Consider the following 23,488-nt stretch of genomic DNA (forward strand, 5'->3'; position numbering starts at 1 on the left):
TAGTACCCCGAGAAAGTCAATGGTTACTCTATAGATAATGAAGTTCTATCTATAACTGAGATGGGCTGTAGCAGTTCTGTAGGTTTCCCCGTGACTCTTTTATTGATTTGACACAAAAGACATGTTTTGATATAAGCAGCCATATCTTTCGTAAGAGAAGGCTAATAATATTTTTATTGTAGCTTATTTATAGTACAAGATATACCTGTATGTCCTGACGTAGAACTTTCCTGGTACGCCTTTAGTATCCTAATAGTAAATTTCTTGAGTACTAACAGGAAATTATAGTTGCCTATATTTTGATTATATGGTATAAAATATAATTGTACAGTTGTAAACTGGGCAAGTCCAATTAGACTATGCCGATAAGTGTCATAGGCAAAGGTCAAAATAATAACGATAATGTAACATTCGCCGATGGAACACCGACAACCGAGCCAATAGTCAGGTCCCTTTTTATTAGAAATAATGACATTAACAATTAAAGGTACATTTAACATAAAATTTACAGTATTAATGATTACTTGTTAAATATTATTGCAATACACTTTCTACTAGTTATATAATAAACATAAAATTATAGGTTTATAACAGTTGAATGAATAATATTTTTGACAATGACATGACCTATATATTTTATGGATAGAAATTTACATCAATTTAAGTCCTACATCCAATAGTTAAATCAATACTAACTTTTAAATTTTGTCGTGTTCTATTTTTGTTTTATCTGATATAGATATATCACATTGAAATTTGGTAATGCCTACCAAATTACTGTACAATTAATTTTATATGGTTATCTTGTATAAACAAAAATATCCATATGTGTATTAATTACTACTGATTTCTGTTATTCATCTGTTAAACATATATGAGCATAGGCATTTTTAATATCTATTTAACTGAAATAGATATTATTACAATGTTTGGCAAATAAATAAACTATTTTAGGTAATGGATTATGAATACCTCGAAGGATAAGATTAAGAGTTACTTATTAAGAATACTAAAATCACCACATACCCGGACAGTATTATCAGGTTTGAGGACTAGAACAATGGTGGTTTCTCAATTGGAGTGTTCAATAGTCAAATCACCCATATTAAGCAAACCAAACGTTCGACGGAAATTCAACAATGCATTGGTATGGACTCCAGACGCCTTCGAGAACTCGTTATCACAATGGCAGCAACGGCTCGCGATAGAATACTTGTTACCATAATAATAATAATATACGTTACGTTTAAATAATAAAAAAAAGTGTCCGCCACTTCACCGCATGTGAATGTGTATTAATAATAAGGGCGCGCGCGCGTGTGTTAAGTCAGTGTGACCAATATCGTAAGCGTAAAATTATAGTATGTATCTAGGTTTGAGGCTCTAAGGTCAAACATGTTATGAAATATTCGGTATAGTTAGTTTTAGTTATTATAGAGGTGGATATAATGCCCATATACTCAGACCTATTGGTCCATTGTACGCACCTCATATCGAATTGTCTTGATTCGGTTTACCCACCTAAGTGTTATCACCGAAGTGTTATTGCAATATACTTATCATTGTATAAGACCATCAAATCACCCTTTTGGATGACCAAAGAGACTTGTCTTTTCAGCGAAATTCAGTAACTCTCTGGGTCTTAGGTTTTTAATATCTTCTTTTCAGGAAAAGGTTTACTCAAGTAGTTTGATCTTAGTGTGGAAAATGTCTCACATTCACACATAATATGAAATAAGTCTTCCTCTTCTCCTCCACACTTCCTGCACAATGGTGATTCCGATACTCTGTCGCGTAAGTTGCTGACTCTTTGATAGTTGACGGTTCATCAAGTGTCCCGTTATTCGCATTGAGACCTTTGAGTTCGCGATTCTTCTGCGAAGAGTCGCTAGTTTACGCTTTTGTTCCGAGAAGTTGTCTGTAGGATCCTTGTTCATCTCAAATTCGTTATTATGTGGTTTTTCTATGTTTTTGTCCATATAGTTTCCACAAGTATTTGAGAAATAAAGGTCCATCACGGCAGAGCTCGATACTGTGATAAGGCTGTATACTCTATGGTGCGCCAGGTACCATAGAGGATCCCATTGGTCACTTTACCTTTTGGCTAACTACCCTGTGACAAGTTAGCAACCCTTTCACTTGGTATGGCTGGGTTAGGGGGCCTATTCGCTGTTAGCAAGCAGGTATGCCCAGGCCTACCGGTCCCAACTAACCAAGTCATGACCGGCTAAGAGCAGTGGTATGTGTCGTCACCAACCACTGAATTAACTAGAGTCCGCGGGGTTGTTAAGCCCGTGATCCTTGCGTATCACACTGCAGGGAATTACTCGGTATACTTATGTATACTATATTGTTGAAATGGTAAATGGTGACGTATTGTACTGAATGAAGTATTGTAACAATAATCATTAACAATAACAAAAATATACAATTGTACAATTTAAGAAATATTGAAATAGACATAATATCACAAAAAAATTGTCTCACATTATTTAAAGCTTTTTGTCCTTATTTTATATGCCTACATTTTTAAAAAATATTCAAATTTTCACGTAAATGCATTAGAATCTTTGAAGGCATTAAATGTGAAGGAAAATTAAAATAAGCAGGGATTAAAATGTTATATTTGTGTACAAATTTTCGATACTTTATGTTAAAATTACATTCATTGTGTGTAAAATAACGTGTATATTAAAAATATCATGCTAATTTATTACAATTTTTGGATTATTTATTACAATGCTGATGTATAATTAAGTAATTTATTCAATATTTCAGAAAGTTCATCAAGATTAGAACTATTATCACCGTACGTCTATAAATTATCAACAGCTGCTCTTACTTGATGATATTTAAATTATCATTAGAAATATCTTATTATAAATGAAAATTGTACTCCAGAGAACTATAGTTCTGTTTTTTTCTTTCATTTATTGTTTTATTGTTTTTTATTTATTTATTGGAGACAAATAAATATTTTCTCCAAACTTTGGAGAAAATAAAAAATATTCATTTAACGTATCCCAAAACTGTAGAAATTTTTAGAAAAAAGTAGCAAAAATTATCAATATAAGGTGGGAAACTCTGTATAAGAATCAAATAGGGACTTTCAAATTCCATAGTTAAATTTAATTTTTATTATGTTTAACTTATTTCAAAATTATATTTATTGTGTATAAAATAACGTGTATATTAAAAATATCATACGGTCGTATGGGAAATTTAGATTATTTCTAACAGTATATGTATACAGTGATTTTCTTCAAATTTACCAATAAATCAATGAATTTATTCTATATTTCAGAAAGATTATCAAGATTAAAAATAATAAAAATCTACAAACAAGTGAAAAGTGAATTCCAGAGATTTATAGTTCTGTTTTTCTTTCTTATAGGAGACAAATAATGAAAAACGTACTTTTAACGTAGTTCCTAACTGTAAATATGATTACAAAAATAAATAAATAATTAACGCAAAATATATGCTACATCAAAAGTTATTAAAGAATTATGAACCTAATGGAACACTCTGTATAGGAACTAAATAGGGAATTTACAGTTGTATAGTTCAATCGAATTTATATTTACTTAAAATATTTTAAATATAATAAAGGCAAAAATAAATCATAAATCAAACTTTAATATGAAAAAATACAATGATATTTTAATATCAAATTATTTACTTTCAAAAAAAATGAAGAGACCTTGATACACATTAAAAGACTGTATGATAAAATTATGTTACCAATTTAATTTATTAAATCAAAATAATTCGAAAGATCATAAGTCATTTTAAAAAAACTCGTAATAATAATTATATATTCAAGTAACGCTAGGATTAAGTCATAATCTATATTTTATTATGTATTTTACTAGATTTCCTATACATATTTTTTTTAAATGATTTTCTTTTCTATTATAACGTGTCTATTTTTTAATATTTCAACAGTAAGTTACATCTGTAAAAGAATGCCATTGCAATTTTTCGAGATACATATTGAATTATTTATATATATATTTATAATATATAAATATATAAAGAAAAATGGTTTTATTAAAAAAAAAGTATGTCAAATAAAAGAGGGATATAAATATTTTTTCTCCTAAAAAAAATTGTATTGATCCATATACTTTTTAATAAATTATAGCATTATAAAGTTAAAAATATAAAATATAAAATCGAGAATTTTCATATAAAAATAGCATTCCGATATCCATTTTCACCATGAAGACAAAATAAAATCCGAAATTTTTTTTTTCCATATTAAAGTATATTACATTAACTTTAATTTAAGATATATATATAAAAGTGTCAGAGTTTCCGGAACACTTGCAAAAGTTTATTTTTTCTGAAAAATTGTCATTTTGAAATCCCACTGTAGGCAGGTAATAGGTCAAATGTTCACCAAAAAAATATCAAAAAATAAGTAAATGCCTAAGGTATCTATAAAAAAATTAAAAATTTTATTGATTTGGTTATTTTTAAAAAAGTTATGGCTGTTTCAAGTAAAAAAAACCCAGCACAGTGGGGTCGCGTCACAGTGGGGACGTGGCATAGTTGGTTCCAGTATAGATTTAATCTGACAGTGATTAAAATCACTATTATTAGAAACGCTTCGATGCAATTTTGGAGATAGTGTTTAATTCTAAGAAAATGGTGGATTTTCTTATTAAATTTTCCTATTTATAACATGAATTTATTACCATAACTTTTAGCTCAACTTACAAGTTTAAAATTGACGTCATTAAATAGAAAAAAATGAAATTGTTAAGTTTAATATGCAGTCAGAAAATTTTATAAATACTATTTATAGTAAATTTATCAGAAAAACTCTATTTTTTTTTGCATTTTTATCGTAATCACTTCAATATAAATCAAAGTAATCATTTATAATTAACTATTGGTGTTTAAAAAGATTCTCCTATTGAAATATACAGAACTGAATTACTTTTAATGAATTACTTTAGCTAAAAAAACCAATAAAAAAAAGGTTTTTAAAAAGATCTACTCAATTAGGCGTATTATAAAATTTGATTATAATTGTAAAAATCGATTATTAAATTTCAGGTGAAACTAATAATCATTTTTTTTTTTTAGATTTGTATTTTATATTATAACACAACATGTTACCAAAAATTTAGAATATTATAGACTGTTAGTAACACACACAAATAGAGTTAAAAAATTAATAAATTACAAAGTTAAATTATTTACTTTCGCAGTTGAATACTTTTATCATATCAAATCTAATTCGACAATAAATACATTAAGAATATTAGAAATTAATCATTTTAATTGTTTGTATGGATAAAACTATTTAGATTACTTTTTATTTGATTAAGGGATTTATTTTTTAATTTTTAAGGGTAATATCTTCAATTAAATACGAATTGTAATCATTTGAAATATTGTTGAAAAAAGTAGGTGAATTGAGGGTTGGAAAAATAAATCGTAGCCACAAAAAGAAATGCATAGTAAAATAATATTAACATGAATAAGAAATTTCTTCTCATGAGGGGAGACTACATTAATGGGATCCTTGATATTTATTGAAGTTAATGAATCTAAATAAGATAAAAATTAAATGATTAGAAAAATTGTCTAAGATATAAAAAATGCAATATATTAATTGCCACTGTTGGTCGCTTTCGCTGATTATAAAATTGGCAATTTAAGCTAATTCAAATTTTAAAGTTACTTTTTTGACTTTAAAAAAACAAAAAAATTTAAATAAGTTAATAGAACTTTATTCTAAATAATAATATAAGCTTTAATTTAAGATTAAATAAAAGTGTCAATATTTCCGGAACATTTTCAAAAATTGAAAAAGCTTAACTAGCGTGCAAAAATTAATTTTTTGAATTCCCCCTGTAAGCAGGTTTAGAGTCAGATTTTCAAAAAAATTAAATCAAATGAAAGAAAAATATAAGATTTCAATATAAAAAAATAATTTTAATTTGCTCATTTTTCAAAAAGTTATGGCATTTTTAACTATTAAAATATTTTATTTTAAACAGTGATTTTTACATAAAATTTTTTATATTTTTTTATGTTGATGGAAGCACTGTTTAATCAATCACAACTCAATTTGAACAAACTTCTAAGTTTAATTGAATATTTGGTGTTTCTATATACAATTGAGAAACTTAGTTTTAAATCTCAAGGGCAAATGAGATATTTTATGGACTTGTCATTACATCTTTAATCTGAAGATGAAAAAAATTAAAAAAATTCTTTATTTGTCAAAACTTAGTCGAAAAATCAACAATGCTTATTGATGTTCTTAACTTTATAAAGAAAATAAATGGAGCTTTTCCAAACTTAGCCATCGTTCCTAGGATTTTTTTATCAATCCCAATAACTTCATTTAGTGCAGAATGCAAAATAAATGCAAAAAATTAAAATTAAATAATGAAATTACCTTTGTGGATTTTCCATAATACGTAAATTGTAAAATTTGAAGCTCTATAAGTGGTGTTTAAAATATTTTTCCATAATCAAATTTTCATCAGACATTTTAGTTGCCTAAATGAAAGTAGTATGTAAATTTGAAAAAAATTCGTTTAGTTATTTTTGTATAATGAGATGATAAAATTGGCTATTTTCAGCAAACCATGTGTGTTCAAGATCGTAAAACAATACAAAAAAAAAAAATTAGAAATCGATTGAAATATGAAATGGATTAAAAGAACATAACTAAAAGTTTCTGAAAAAAAAAATGTACTAAAAAGATTTTTTGGCATCAAATTTTGTCATTAAAATACCGCAAAAGTTAAAAAGTTTAAACCAAAATTATGATGTTTAAAAAAATTCATAATTCATAAATTTTATCTTCCCATCCAAAAAATATTTGTTCCGAATAATCAAACTTTCTTTTTGTACAAACACAAATAAACATTTAATGATAGTGAGTTTAATGACTGTCAGATTACAATCTAGAGTGGGTCATCTTTATGCTAGATACCCAATATGCCGTGACCTATCAATATTGTTGTTTTTTTTGTGATTGTAATAAATACATTTTGAACTCGTAAATATTAAAAAAAACAATTAATATAATTTTATTACTTAATTGAGGTTACTGTAATTAATCAAGCTATTATGTAATTTATTTTCTAAAAATCAATTGATATTATACAGGGTGGGGCGTGGTTACTTCCTTATCTGAAACTCTTACCATTTAGCGGTTATTAATAGTAGAGCGTTGATTTATGATGCGTTAGAAAGCACGTTATCTAAGGTTTTTGTTATGACTAGTTCAGTGTCAACAATGCAATGGACAAACCAAGAGCGCCCGTTCGCCGTAGAGGCCTACTTTTCTTTCAGCCGTTCGATCATCGCGACTCAGCGTGAATACAGAAAACATTTCAATATTGCGCCTGCAGGTCATGTGCCTGATCGGAAAACGATTTGTTTGTGGGTGAACACGTTTAGAGTTACCAGTAGTGTGCAGAAAAAACATAATGGACCTTCCAGAACCGTCAGAACGCCAGAAAATATTGAAAGGGTAAGGATGGCGCTTTTGAAATCCTCTAGGCGATCTGCACGCAAACATTCTGCTGCTTTGGGAATTTCTAATCACACAGTGAGACTAATTCTACATGAAAAACTCAATTTTCACCCATACAAATTGGCAGTAGTGCAATAACTTAATCCACGCGATCGTGTTGCGCGAAAAAATGCATGTGAAGCTTTCCTGGAAAACCTGCCTCAGGACGCCCTTGTTTACTTCAGTGACGAGGCGCATTTCCATATTTCAGAATGCGTTAACAAACAAAATATGTGATATTGGAGCCTCATAAACCCGAAAAAATTTCATGAGTATTCTCTGCATACAGGACGTATGACTGTTTTGTGTGCAATGTCCAGAATTGGCATTATTGGCCCATGGTTCTTTAAAGAGAACGAAAAAGCAGTCACAGTCAATTGTGAACGTTACATTAGCATGATTCAAAATTTTTTTCTTCCCAAAATCATTATTTATTTTGCAATCGTATAAAAATATTAAAACTTGAATTATTAATTCACTTAGCTTCTTTTCTATACTTGTGATCGGAATATATATATATCTATTCTTTTATACTTCAAAATGAATATGTATAGAACCAAATAGATTATGAATACCAATCCCTAGTAACATGTCACAAATTATTATTTTACCAATAATTTCAACCGCTAGATGTACTAATGTAGATTTTTGAAATACACTTATTTAATAGACACTCCAATTGATGAATTAAAAAAAATTCTTAATTGAAACAATTCACAAATACAAAATTAAAAGTTAATTGTCTTATTTATTCTTAAAAATTTAAAACTAAGAGTAAAAAAATAAAAAGATTAAGTTATTTTTTTTAAAATTACATTACTTATGAGAGAGCTAGATAAAAAAAACACCAAGTGTGAAAAAGTCCGAGAGAGCACAATCGCGAAAACAGTCTATTCTATTATTTTAAGTTAATGTTACATACGGGTATTGGTGTTTTATATCTATCATCTCCCATAATAATGTGGTTTATTAAAAAAATAATCATTATGAAAATATAAATAAAATAAAATTATAAGTGCTAAATATCTATTACATAAATTTTAGCTCAACTTGCAAGTTTTGAAATTGACATAATAGAATAGGAAAAATGGTATTGTTAAGATTAATATGAACTCAGGAAAATTTATAATTACTATTTACAGTAAATTTCTTAGTAAAGTTCGATTTTTTTGCATAGTATAATAATATCTGACAGTGATTAAAATTACTATCATAAAAAACGTTTTGTTGCAATTCTTTAGATGGATTATTATAAAAGCTACAAGATCTGTTATTTCCTTATTTATATCCTTTTAAGATAAAATATTTCAAATGAAAAAGGGATTATTAAAAAATATTATTTATCACCAAAAAATTGTATTGATTCATACACTTTTCAATAAGTTATAGCATTATAAAGTTAAAAAATAAAATCGAGAATTTTCGGTAGCCATTTTCACGGTGAAGACAAAATAAAGTCCGAAATTTTTTTTTTCCATAATAAAGTACATTACATTAGATTTAATTTAAGATATATATAAAATTGTCAGACTTTCCGGAACACTTTCAAAAGTTAAGTTGAAATAGTTCTACTTTCTACATGAATTTTTTAGATTTGAACCCCCCTCGTATATAGGGAAATGGTCCGATTTAAAAATCAGTATCTTGAATGAAAGATGTATATAAATACTACTTCTTATGAAAAAATTGTATTGATCCATACATTTATCAAAAAGTTATAGCATAATATAGTTTAAAATGTAAAATACAAAATCGAAAATTTTCACACAAAAATAGCATTCGGTAGCCATTTTCACTATGAAGATAAAATAAAGTCCGAAATTTTTTTTTTCAATGATAAAGTATATTACATTAGCTTTAATTTAATATATATATATATTATGTAATATATTAATAATAGATATATGTAGAAAGATACATTACAGAATTTTCTTGTGTACTATTTAGCACAATTTAAGAAAGAGTTTCATACGTATCATTTTGACTATCGACGATCTTTATACAAACTGTCTAAAAGAACTAAGTAAGTTTGTATCATCCCAATTATTTAGAACTAATAATCTGAGTAAATAACGATAAAGTAATAGATCAATACCCTATTTAGTAATTTTACTAATGTGTTGGCATTTTATACGTATAAACATTATAAAGTCTTGAGGGTTGGATTAGGGTCTTTACTTAAAAATAATCTTGTAAGTTAAAATTTCCCAATAAAAACTTGTAAATTTTTTTTTATAAATATTTATCAAATAAATTTCATATTCTTAAAGGATTACTGTAATGAATCAAAATAGAAGTTTCGAGACTATCCGAGAAACTTCTAGAATAATCTTTACACAAATAATTATCAATTTTAAATACTTTTCTGACCGACTATTATTTTATTACTTTTTACAAATACATCGTTCATTTGGAGCGATGTTTACATTAATGTCCATCTTTTTAATTACCATAAGCGTATCTGTGGCGCCGAACAGACGGCAAGATTAAATAGTTAAATTTTTAAGAAAAACTAGCCTCCCTTCATTACCTTACCAACTAATTTAATATAAAAGGGCTAGTAAAATTAGCACAGACACTCTCTTTCCATTTTATCTCTCTCGCATACTCTCACTTTCATTTTCACTTATTATTCCCCTCTCATATTAAAAGTTAATAATGTAAAATTCACGTTACTTTTGTTAATTTTAAGACTTATATATATTTGTCAAAATAATTAATACAAGTTATAGAAATAAACTCCGTATGTTGCCCCTCATATCTGTATTTTTATTTATTTAAATTAACTTAAAATATCGACATCAACAAGGAACATCACAATTCACCATCTATCTACGAATCCATTTGGACATCAAGGTAAGTGTAGTCTTAAGACATGCACTATATTCATGTAATATTAAGAAATAGGACAGAGTGGATAAGAGGTAGGATTAAGATGATATGAATGAATCTAATACAATTCAAATAACTTATAATCCCTTTCCTACTATCTCTATCTTATCGCTCACCCCCCTTTATTTACTTTTTATTACATTACATTATACATATACATAATGTATATTATGTATCACATAATTTAGAAAAAATATATTGAAATGTATTAATTGAACAGTACAAAACTGGTATCTAACATTCAAAATGTTATCTAATCCATTCGTCTATTACAGTTACAACTTAGATTATTATTTAATTAGTCAAAGTATTACTCTTTGATAATATTTTCGGTAATTCTTTTTGTAAGCATTGAATTTATTTGATTTTGACCTTGATCTTTCAATTTCGTTTAAAAATCCAACCTTTTTAATAGACTAAACTATATTATAAAATTAAAAAACGATATTTTTGGGAACATAATAAAATAGTATACTTAATAAAGAAATGAATATTTAATCCATAAAGGCAAAAATGAGAAAATCTAAAGACATCGTATTAAGAGGACGTTATACAGCCAATTTTAGAGCGTAAAAACATGTCTTTTTAAAATGCATTTTACACACTAAGTACTGCACTTAGAGCAATAACACCCATTATAAAAACGAAAGAGAACAATATTTTGGAGATGATCTCATATGTGTTTTTGGATATATTGTATTAGTAAAGAGTTATAATTGATTGAAGTTTAATAAAAAAGTACATTTTCAAATTCAGTTATCAAGCTTAATATTAGGTTAATCCCAAAATGGCTATAAGATTTTCTTCGAAATATTGTCCTCTTTCAATTTTGTAATAGGTGAAAGCTCTAAATGTAATACAGAGTGAGTAAAATGTATTCTTTTAAGATATGTTTTAGACCACTTTTGTAGATTTTTTTGCCGACTAGTGCTGCTCCTATCGATTATATTTTAAAAATATTGACAGATGATAGTGCGGCGTGCGGTGTGGNTATCGATTATATTTTAAAAATATTGACAGATAATGTTGCGGCGTGCGGTGTGACTCGATATTTCGCCGAAAATGTTATCAATATTTCTTTAAATAATTTTGCTAACACGTGCGGACCAATTTTATTATGCCCGCATTCAATGTTTGAATTGTTATTACTTTTCAGAATTTTTATTAAATATCGTGTTCCGGATGACAATATAATATCTGATTTTCTCCTATTACTAGTGAATAAAGATATCATGCTAAGTCCTTTGATGTGATTAAAAAAAATCATAAATGTATCCCCAACTATGCTTTATGTGCTTAGAGTGAATAAAGCAAAACTAATTTCGTCTATCTACTGCAGCACTGCGCGAGTTGTACGAAATGTTTGCAAGCATTTAGGCTAAAATCATTATTAAAGTGTGGTGTTGTACAAGGTTTTTTAAATGGGTAATAAAAATAATAAAAAAATATTTTCTAATAAAAAAAAAATTACCCGTCAATTAGTTTTAAAATATATAATAAAATATAATATATATAAAATATAATATAATAAGATATAATAAAAATTCAAAGTAAGTATATTATTTATTGATGTAATAGCGATCGCTGTAATACAATCAGATCCATAAAAGGGCAGATAGACAATTCTTCATTGATGGGGAAATATTAGATAGTGTCCCAACTAAAAAATGTTTTCACTTCGCAATTCATCGTTGTTCCTGTGCTCATTTTTAATATATTCAAGAATTTTTAGCTTCGATGCGAAACTGAGAAGAAATTAATTTTACTATCATGGTGTTTTTTTTTGTGTCTGTCGCCAACTTTTCTCAGCTTTTACTGGACCGATTTTAATGAACAATATGTCAAAAGATTACAAATCGAATTTTGTTGAAAACATTGCTCTCGAAAATTGAAAAAATTTACCCCGTAAATTGAACAAATCTCAAAAAAATTATGACTTGAAATCGACAAATTTTAACATTTTTCATACTTTTTTGATAAAAATAGCCATAACTTTCTGAAAAATAAATAGATCAAACAAATTTTTTATGATTGATATATTAGATATATCCTTTTCATTTGGTGTTATTTTTTTTGAAAACATAAAAAAGATTTTAAAATGCGCCTTTTTTTTGAAAAAATAACTTTTTAAACTTAACTTTTGAAAATGTTTTAAATTTTTAAAAGATAAATGATCATCATAATGGCTTATTAAATTATTTCTGTATTTTAGCTTCGATGCAAAGCTGAGAAGGTATTGGTTTTACTAAGATGTGTTTATTTTTTTTTTTTTTGTGTCTGTTACCACTTTTTCTAAGCTCTCACCGAACTGATTTCTTTCAATGATACGTCAAAAAATCACAAATCGTATCTAGTCGAAGACATTACCCTCAAAAATTGAAAAAAATTCCATCGTTCCCCGTAAATGGGGGAAAACTCCAAAAAAATTACAAATTTAAAAATCGCTAATATTCAAAATTTTTTCAATTTCGACTTCGTCTCCTATGGAATATGGAAAACAAATGGAAGATATTGCAATTAATTCACTCGAAAAAATAATAAATAAAAAATTGAAAAATGTGGTTTATTTATTGATAAAATAATTCCATACTTAGCTGCAACTCCAGGTATATTTTTGATATAATAAAGCTAAACAATATGATATATTATTTAAATAAATACAAATAAAAAATTACAAACTATTTATCAAAAAACGATGTATGTTTGAATTATTTAGATGGGCTAGTAGAAACAAATAGTATAGTTGAAATTAAATGTCCTTTTGCGGTAAGAGATTGCGGTACTCTCGAGGAAGCAATTTGATCAAAAAAGGTTTGTAAGCAATCATCTTACATTATTTAGTTAATATTTTAAAAATTAGAACTAATTATAATGGTATATTACGGACCCTCCAATAACATATTATAGATATGATGTATTTTAATATTTTTAATTTTACTTTTGATAAGATATCTTACATAGTTGGTAAAAAGGAAAATTACCAACTCAAAAAAGACCATCAGTATTATTTTCAAATACAGGGACAACTGCACATAACTGATCGTCAAAAATGTTTTTTTTATATTTACACTCCAAAATGGACTTACTTACAAATTGTTGAACGCGACGACCAGTTTTGGAGTACAAAAATGGAATCTTTTCTAACTTTGTACGTATGTTGAAAATACGTAATAATATTCATACTTATATATTTGTATAATGAAATCTNAAAGAGGAACTTGCCTATCGAATATTAACATATTGTGTGGTGTTCATCATTACCAATTGGATTACGCATTAACTGGCTCCCCGCCTGTCACGCGGGAGACCGGGGTTCGATTCCCCGCCGGGGAGCCAGTTAATGCGTAATCCAATTGGTAATGATGAACANCTAATAAACGTGATAAAAATGTTTGAATTAAAAAAAAAAAGATAATAAATTATGTTTTAGATTTTATGAAGATTGTTTACTGAGAGAAATTATAGATCCATAGTACAGTAAGCGATTGTTAAAAAGTGATATTATTGATCCACCGTATATAAAAGAAAATATTATAAAGTATGATCTTTCAAAAAAAAAAAAGTTAAAAAATAAACATTGACCATTACAAAAAAATAAAAATGAAATATATTTTGTTCTTTTTTTTTTGTTCCTACAGTTATTATAATCATTTTTTATAGTTGTAAATTACGAACGATCAGTTATTAAATATTGTGTTTATTTAAGTTCAAGTACGTTCAGTAAACATTGTTCACTAAGTATAAAAATCACAGAGAATGTGGTGTTGTTTTGAAAATTATATCTATCATTGATATCATATCAGAATTATCAATTCGAGAAAAGCATGTTTTTAAAGTGCATTCGACAGTAATCATGTTTTACCGATCGTATACGAATGCACAAAAACTCAAAGCAATGCATATGCGCGTAATACGATAAAAACGCGGAATATGATAATGTGTACTTCTAATTCATTTTACTATGGTTGCAACAACACTGAACCAGTTTACAATGATTCACAAGAGATGGTTGCTATAGTGTGGTAGTAGGGGCTAACGGTGTGACCTTGCCGCCGATATGGAACACAACGCCATCTCTGGAGCGTTGTATGCGTATCGTTTTTACTAGAACGCCCTCTTAAGTTATTATTTTATACCATCCACTGCAGATATGTAAATATGGCTTTATCAAAAAAAAAAAATTTTCAAAACGATGAAATTACGCAATTTTGGAATAAAATCGATAATATAAATATATACATGTATTGCTCAGCTAATAAACATTGCACCACTAAAAATAACAAAATAAAACGTGTACATAAATCGATTCTCAACGATAAAATGTGCTGTTTTGGCCTTTATGACTGTGCTGATTTTTTTGGAAAAATTCCATAATTATGAGTTGGTAAGAAAACGAAACAGTAATCTTTTAATTATCATTACTTTTTATAAAATAAAAATTAAATAAATTAAAGTAAATTGTCGTAGTATATCCAATGATTTGCATTACGCATCTTACATTTATACTCTATTTATTCTTTATACAGTCGAGTCGCGATAACTCGAACCTCAATAACTCGAAGAACTCAACAACTCCATTTTTTTTTAATTCCCTTAGAAATTATAATAACACTCAATGTATTGAGTCTTGTTAACTCGAATATAAAATTGTGATGAATAGCTTAGTCGAAGTATATTTTTATATCTTCTATATCTGGATATTCTGGGTATTTCATGATAATTGTGTTCATTATTATGTATTATGTTTTATCTACTTCAGTACTGTATAATAAAGATTAAACGAGTAGATAGAAACTGATTATTAGCGCACACACAATAATAATAAGTATGTATTGGTTAGTATGTGTCTATACTCTACCTGTCGTGTTTGTCGTGCGTATTTTTTAATGTTTTTAAACATGTCTCAAAAACGAAAATTAAACGATTTAACTATAGCTGACAAAATTTGTGTGATACAATTGGTGGAGAAAGGTAACCGGAAAAAACAAGACAGCATTGTCGACATTTTTAAAAAATAAGGCGGATATTTTAAAAAAATTTGAAAACAATAAAGGTGACTGTAAAAGATCAAAACCAGCAAAATATCCAAATGTAGAGGTATGTTTATTCAAATAGTTTACTCAATGTAGAGATAAAAATATACCTATATGTGGATCAATACTAAAAGAAAAAGCAGAATATTTCGCAACTCAATTTGGTTATTTTAATTTTAAAGCAAGTCAAGGCTGGTTAGGAAATTGGAAAAATCGTCATAACATAATTTTTTGTAAAATATGTGGTGAAAGTGCTTCTGTAAATGACTCTTCATGTAATGAATGGTTAGGAAAGTTATCAAACATCATAAAAGAATATTCTCCCGATGATGTATTTAATGTGGATGAGACAGCATTATTTTTTAAATGCCTACCCGACCGCACTTTTATTTTGAAAGGGGAAACTTGTTCAGGTGGCAAACAAAGCAAGGAACGGATAACAATTCTTTTAGGATCAAATATGTCAGGTTCCGAAAAAATTAAACCACTTATAATCGGGAAATCAACTAAACCACATTTTTTTTTTATAGGAGTTGGGTTGGGTTTGAGTTTACCATTAGATTATGAGTCAAACAAAATGGCATGGATGACTGGTGATTTATTTAAAAATTGGCTTATAAAATTTGATCAAAAAGTGTGACTAAATCAAAGAAATGTTTTATTATTTATTGATAACTGTACAGCTCATTGTAATATCAATTTAAAATCTGTAAAAATCGATTTTTTACCTCCAAATACTACATCTAAACTACAACCGATGGATCAGGGAATAATACAAAATTTCAAAACATTATACCGCAAAGAAATTATTCGAAAAATTGTTTACGATATTGATGAAGCCAGACCATGTTCAATAAATCTATTACAGTCCATGCGTATGTGTGAAAAAGCATGGCGTAATGTACAACAAAGTACAAGTGTCAATTGTTTCAAAAAAGCTGGAATCTATTTTAATGATGAGCAGTGTGATGGTGATGGTTTAGAAAACAATGACGATGATGATGCAGAAGATGATTGGCAAATTGTAGCAGATAAACTTAGTATAGATCAAGAGTTTACATTTCAATCATATGTTACAATCGATGATAATGTTGTAGTCAGTGGAATGTTAATTGATAACGAAATCATGGGTATAAATATATCGAATAGTGGTTCCGAAAATAATGAAAATGATGAGCCTGAAACAACTTTAAATATGATTACGGCGAATCAAGCAATGTCATCATTACTAACTGTTAGACAATTTGTTGAATCTGTCGAAGGCGTGAATACTTCTATTTTCGAATCCATAGACAAATTAGAAGATTTTGTCAATAAACAGCCAAAAAATCAAAAACTATTAACAAATTATTTTTCTACTGTATCTCATAAATAATACATGTGTACATACTTATAATTTCATTGTATTTATTTTTTTAATTTTATTTAGTTTTTGTATAGCATTTATGTATAAACATAAATGTATTATATTTGTCATGACGTTTTTATCGTATAATTTTAAAATTATATTTCATTACATAGGTAACTCGAAGTTTTGATTTTATTTTGATAAATTCGAGTTAGGTATCTCGAATAATACATATCTCGAGGTGAATTTTTATCCCCTTTCAACTTCGAGTTATCGCGACTAGACTGTATATATACATATTAAATTTATAATTGTATACTATGAATCTTATCTTCAGATAATAATCATGTTATGATCAATTTAATACAATAAACTGAATATCACTAAAAGCACTGACGACAACATCCCATGATACCAACTTGTCTTTAATGTTCTAAACCCTTGGACTCTACATCACCGATAGAACATCGTCGCCTTTAACTCTTATTTTAAATTACTAAAAAAATAATTTAGGAAGTTCTGGTTTTACTGTTTGATTTGTTATTGTGACCATTTTAATAAAGTTAAAAAACAAATAAGAAAGTTTTTTTTAGTATTTTTTCAAATTTTTTAAAAAAGGCGTTTCTTTTTGTTATTAAAATATCAAAATTTCTAAAATCTATAACATTTTTAGCTTAAAGATGATTCATCTTGAAGGAACAGTCTACAAATGTTCACAAATCTTATAATAAAAATGAGATTTTTTTAAAAAAAGTAATATATTGTTTTATAAATTTTTTTGTAAACTTGTATTATTGGTTCAAAAATTAATTCTCATAAATATCTTATAAAAAAAATTAAATTCCATCACATTTAAAGAAAATAAATTGTAAAAATTACTCATAAAGTAAATAATCAACTAGATATTTAGGAGTGTAATATGTCTGAACTTTCACATCAAAATCCTTATCATCATCATTGTTCATGTCATCATTTTCATCATTTGGGCTATGAATATGTTTTTTTATATCATTTATATTAATACCAGGAAAATAAAGTGAACGATATATGTCTTCATGATTTTCAAATAGTTCTAAAAACAAAACTTTAAATTACAATTTTCGTATAAAAATACAAATATATTTATTATAAATAAATAATCTTATTATTATATATTAATGAATAATAATAATGGAGTAAGACACAGAATGAAGTGTGGGTGTGTAGAAAAGAGCATCTGGTGTGTGATAAGAAAATTCTAATGAGACTGAAAGGTAAGTTCTATATGGGTGTAGAAAGACAAGCTATGATGTTTGTTTCAGAATGTTGAGGGGAAGACTAAAAAGTTAACCTGAGACGGGAATGCTTAAATGATGCGGGAAATCGTATCAAGTGGAAATTAAGAATAAGAGGGCTGACCCCTACAATTTTTATACTATGTCAGAATATGTAGTGAAAAAGAGGGTTTTTTTCCTTTTTCCGGCTACTGATTAACAACATTTACATTTGTTGTAAAAAAAAAGATTTGCACATAGTATGATGAGTCATTGCTAGTGTTTTAACGATACTCTTGATAGATAATTTAAATACTTAATTGAGGCATCGAGATAAAAAAGACATTAAACATATATATTTATTTAAAATTTCGTCCAGTTTTAAGTGTTATTTTATTTATTCTAGCTGTTATATTAAATCAAATATCAATTCTTTATTAAAAAGTATTAAATACGACATAAATTTTAAAATTTAATATTGTAATTATTCTTTCTATGGCAATCATTTATAAAAGTTAAAGACCTTGATGCAATACTTGTCAAAAAAAAATGTACTATTACCATTTAAATTATAAATCAATTTACTGATCTACCAGAAATTTTTTAAAACCATTATAGCGCCGATTTCAAATCATCAATGAAGTTTAGCATATATATTTAATAATAACAAAATTCTTATAATTGATGTATAAAATATTTATGTTTGTGTATTAGGTTACGTATGAATAATTAATAATTGTATTTTAATTAAAAAAAATACGTCCAAAAATAATTTATTATGTGTAGTGTATTAATATAAATAATTATTTAAACACAAAGAGTTACATAGAAATAACTATAAGACTTTTTTTTGAATGGTCTATTACAAAAAAAATAGTGATTTTAACGAATTGTTGAGTTTTCCTCATAAATTTACTATAAATAGTTTTAAAGTTTTAGTTGAAAAAAAAAAATTTTTGTGCAGAAGTTGCTATTTCAAATGACCCCGTGTGTGCAGATAATGGGTCACATTTTCAAAAAGTTTATATTATAGTAATGAAAAATACCTAATGCTTAAATATGAAAAAAATATTTTGATTCGTTCATTTTTCATAATGTTATGGTGTTTTAAGAAAAAAAAAAATTAAAGATTGTCTAAATTTACCGATTTTAAAAATTTTAATTTTCCAGGAATTTTCTCCAATTACAAAGAACAAAGGAAATTTTTTCAATTTTTAAAGAATGAGTCTTCAAGTAGACACGATTTGTAATCTATTGATGTATCATGGAAAAAAATTAGTCTGGAGTTAGCTGAGAAAGAGTGGCAACAGCAAAAATAAAAAGCACATCATAAAAAAATTAATACCTTCTTAACTTCGTATTAAAGTTTATAAGCAACAATTAATTTGTTATTTTACTATGATGTGTTTTTTTTTTTTTGTACCTGTTACCACTATTTTCAGGTCTCACAGAAACAATTTATTTCAACGACACATCAAAAGATTAAAGTTTTTACCCTTAAAAAATAAAAAAAATTCCTCTCGTTCCTCGGAAATGGAAGAAATCTCCAAAAAAATTACAAATTTAAAAATAGCTAATTTTCGAAAATTTTCAATTTTTTTTTACTTAAAACTGCCATAACATTATCAAAAATGATCAAATAAATAAATACAGGGTGGCCCACCACTCACTGACAACATAAATATCTTTTGATCCAGTTAATATTTTTAGCNTTAAATAACTTTTGATCCAGTTAATATTTTTAGCTGATTTTTTTTTTAAATAATAGTTATACGTTAGGTCTATAGCTATATCTCAATAATTAATTTTTTTACATTTTATTAAAAAACGCTATCTTTTCAATATACTTTTGAATGAGAGTGATAAGTAATAATTGCCTTATCTAATTTCTTATCATGGTATTAATGACAAGTTTGTAATGTATACACATTATCATCATATGTATACCCAATAATCATGAAAAGATAGCGTTTTCTTCTGTCCTTTTCTCAATACGAATTTCAATGTTTAATACCGTAAAATAATACATGAAAAATCAAATTTTCACAAACTTCAAAACGCTACAGAATATTTACTACACAATATTAATAAGATATTTTTTTACTAAAATTTTTCTTAAATTCTACTCTACAAAATAGCTATCTTAGATTTTTTTTTTACTTTTTATTTAAAATTTAAAAATAATTAATATTTTTAATAAAATGTAAAAAAATTAATTATTGAGATATAGCTATAGACCTAACGTATAACTATTATTAAAAAACAAAATCAGCTAAAAATATTAACTGGATCAAAAGTTATTTAAGTTGTCATTGAGTGGTGGGCCACCCTGTATATTTATTTATAGATGCATGATGTCTTTACCTATCATTTGGTATATTTCTTTTTTATAAATCTGTCACTTTACCTGCGCACAGGAGGGTTTTTAAATGACATCTTTATTACAAAAATTTAACTTTTCAATTTAAATTTTGCAAGTGTTTTGGAAACTTTGACACTTTTATATATATTTTAAATTAAAGATAATGTAATGTACTATATTAAGTAAAAAAAAAAAAATTTTGGTCTCTCATGGTGAAAACTATCAATAAGTTGATAAAAAAATAATAATATTTTTCTAAAAAATTCTTTTTTATATTTTTAATTTTATAATGCTATAATTTTTTGAAAAATATATGGATCAATACAATTTATATACTTCTTTCATACTTTTTTTTTTAAATAAAACCAATTCCCATTATATATTTAAATATTATAATATATATAAATATATATATATATTCATATATTACATTTATAAATCATAAAAATTGCAATCAGGATATAAACATGATAATAAGATCTTGTACCTTTTCGAATAATCTACCAATTTTCTAAAATTAAACACTATCTACAGATTTGCATCGAAGCGTTTTTTATGATAGTGATTTTAATCACTGTCAGATATCATCTATACTGGACTCAACTATGCCACGTCGTCATTTAGCCCCGACCCCATTGTGCTGGGTTTTTTTTTATTTAATTATAATTAAATAAATAATTATTAATTAAAATGTTCAAAAGAGTAATATTTTATTAATTTGCAGTATTTATGTCATTAACCCTATATAAAAGTGAACAATTGTAATTTTTTTAAAGATAATTTTGATACCTTGTTAAATTTAAGAAATTAAAGATTGCATTAAACATATCTAAATTCTATTTTACATAAAATTTTACTATTAAAAATTTTCAATGCACAATTTATTATGTTTTGTCTTATATACATCTTTATCTTTATATAAAAATATCATAGTATTTTTAGTTAACTTATTATTTGATGTATAAATATCATAATAGTTATTATTATGATAATTATGGATATCAAACAGCAATGAAGTTAATAAAAATCAAAACATTACGTTTTAGAAATTTGCATTAACTTACTATAAGGAATATTTTGTTTTATAGTATTAATAGTGACTCGCCAATCTATATATGAATTATAATAAAAATGATTTGCTATTTCAAAACAATATTGATATCTTTTTAATTCTGAAACGTACAATGTAATTTTATTTATTTCCTCAGTAGCTATACTATATATTTTATTAATATTGAATTTTGTGACATTTATATTCTCAACAAAAGTATTATTCACAAATAATTTTCTCATGTATGAATAGTAAGTTTTTGATATATTTTGCGTTTCACTATTTGTAATCAAATCATTACGTTCTTTGAATGATGAAATAACTTCATATGTCTTAATAAACATACAGCTTAAGCTTTTTTTTAAATAATCTTGATATAAGTTTAAATCCATAAATGATTTCATACTATTAATAATTTGTTGACCCAGTTCAATGATTTTATCTTTCAAAAGAGTTTTTGATTCGCTAACTCGAAATTTAAAAATTGAAACAAAATTATGAACCAAAAAAATATATAAACGTACAATCAACATAATTGGACGAACTGTTGCCATGTATAATAAATTTAAAAATACTTGTACATTTTGAAAGTTAAAGTCAAACTTGATGAAACGAAACATATCGGACAATTTTATTTGTTGATTATTATTATTCTTTAGTTTTAACGGAGCATATCGAACAATGTCTAAAACATCAATTACTTGATTGTCACTGTTATATCTAACATATTGTTTTGCTTGGGAACCTGATATCATGTCTAACTCCGAAAAAGGGGAACGATTTTCCATAAAATCATAAAACAAAACATTTTTAGGATTGAAATTATTGTATAATTTTTTTTCAAAAGTTAACGCTAAATGTTTTATTATCTTACAATATCTTTTTAATATGTTATTATCTGTTCCCGCAAACATATCTCTCAAAGTTAAATATTCTTTCATATTTCTAATTATTTTACTATTAAGTTTCTCGAGTTCATTAAGCAAAACTGCCGAACTGTATTTTACTGGTTCACTAAAATTAGTTAGGGATATGAATTTTTTTTTAAGTGATATATATAAACATTTTTCATTTATAAAATATTCCAATCTTTCTACTATTGAACGATGTAGAATCTTGTAGCCCTTCAGTAAATTTTGTGAGTTTTTAGATTTATTTAATTTACCATTTTCGTCTTTACCAATCATATTTATAGATCCTGATACGTTGTTCAAATATAAATTTACTGTCATTATATCCGCTGCGATATATTTCTCGTCCATTTCTCGTAATGAATCTAACATGATCATAACAATTTTGCCATGAGATTTTACTGCTGTTCCATAATTTCTTAATTCAAGTTCAGAAATTTTATTTTCAAAGTTAAATAAATATTTCTCACTGTACCTGAAATATTTAAACAAATGTTTAGAGAAATTGCAATGTAATTCCAAATGGTCTAAGGAAATTGCACATTTTGTGTAAAGAAAAAGAGTTATGTATAGTCTAAGCTTCATCATTTTAACGTATTATTCACTATTGATAAATTTTAAAAAATATAAAAAAGAGGAACACTTGTTCTATAATTATTCTAAACAAAGAGTAAATATATTATTATAATTTATTAGGTTTAAGATATATTTTTATATACAGTGTTTCAGACCTAACTATCAATGTTTCTAACATGTGATACAATTATCATTTTATATGTTAAATCAATAGTTGGTTCTATTTCATATTTAATATCGTTATGATTCTATTTAATTTTTAATGATTTAAGAATATTGCATATTATATTATTATTTCTAATGTGCCAACGACTGGAATTTCACAAAAAACGTTTTAATCTTCTAGTACTTTCTTTTTTTACAACATGATGGATAAACTCTATGATGTTATAGTTGTAAAAGCCATTAAAATTAAGTGATCGTTACCATCGAAAACGTCCTACATACAATCGTTGTTTCCCAACTCAATCACACCCCTACACCACCTGGTCATAGAGTGAGTGGTAAATCAGT

The 23,488-nt window shown here is 26.3% G+C and overlaps 2 protein-coding genes and 1 pseudogene across 2 annotated transcripts; 2 read left to right on the plus strand and 1 right to left on the minus strand.

The window, feature by feature from the left end:
• Window positions 1–12,909: 12,909 nt before the first annotated feature.
• LOC126907222 (uncharacterized) lies at window positions 12,910–14,022 on the plus strand (annotated as a pseudogene).
• Window positions 14,023–14,377: 355 nt separating this feature from the next.
• Window positions 14,378–17,516, plus strand: LOC126907224 (tigger transposable element-derived protein 6-like). The gene is made up of 4 exons (XM_050688335.1): window positions 14,378–14,458; window positions 15,557–16,067; window positions 16,158–16,783; window positions 17,496–17,516. The coding sequence occupies exons 1-4, from the start codon at window positions 14,378–14,380 to the stop codon at window positions 17,514–17,516; spliced, it is 1,239 nt and encodes a 412-aa protein (XP_050544292.1).
• A 75-nt stretch (window positions 17,517–17,591) lies between these two features.
• LOC126907516 (uncharacterized) lies at window positions 17,592–22,992 on the minus strand. The gene is made up of 2 exons (XM_050688868.1): window positions 21,502–22,992; window positions 17,592–17,894 (listed from the first exon to the last, which is right to left on the minus strand). Exons 1-2 carry the CDS (start codon window positions 22,985–22,987, stop codon window positions 17,698–17,700), a joined length of 1,683 nt encoding a protein of 560 aa, XP_050544825.1. The 5' UTR covers window positions 22,988–22,992; the 3' UTR covers window positions 17,592–17,697.
• Window positions 22,993–23,488: the final 496 nt, after the last annotated feature.

This window comes from Daktulosphaira vitifoliae, unplaced genomic scaffold (assembly GCF_025091365.1).
Source record: "Daktulosphaira vitifoliae isolate Bord-2020 unplaced genomic scaffold, ASM2509136v1 Scaffold_5, whole genome shotgun sequence".
NCBI classification, from domain to species: domain Eukaryota; kingdom Metazoa; phylum Arthropoda; class Insecta; order Hemiptera; family Phylloxeridae; genus Daktulosphaira; species Daktulosphaira vitifoliae.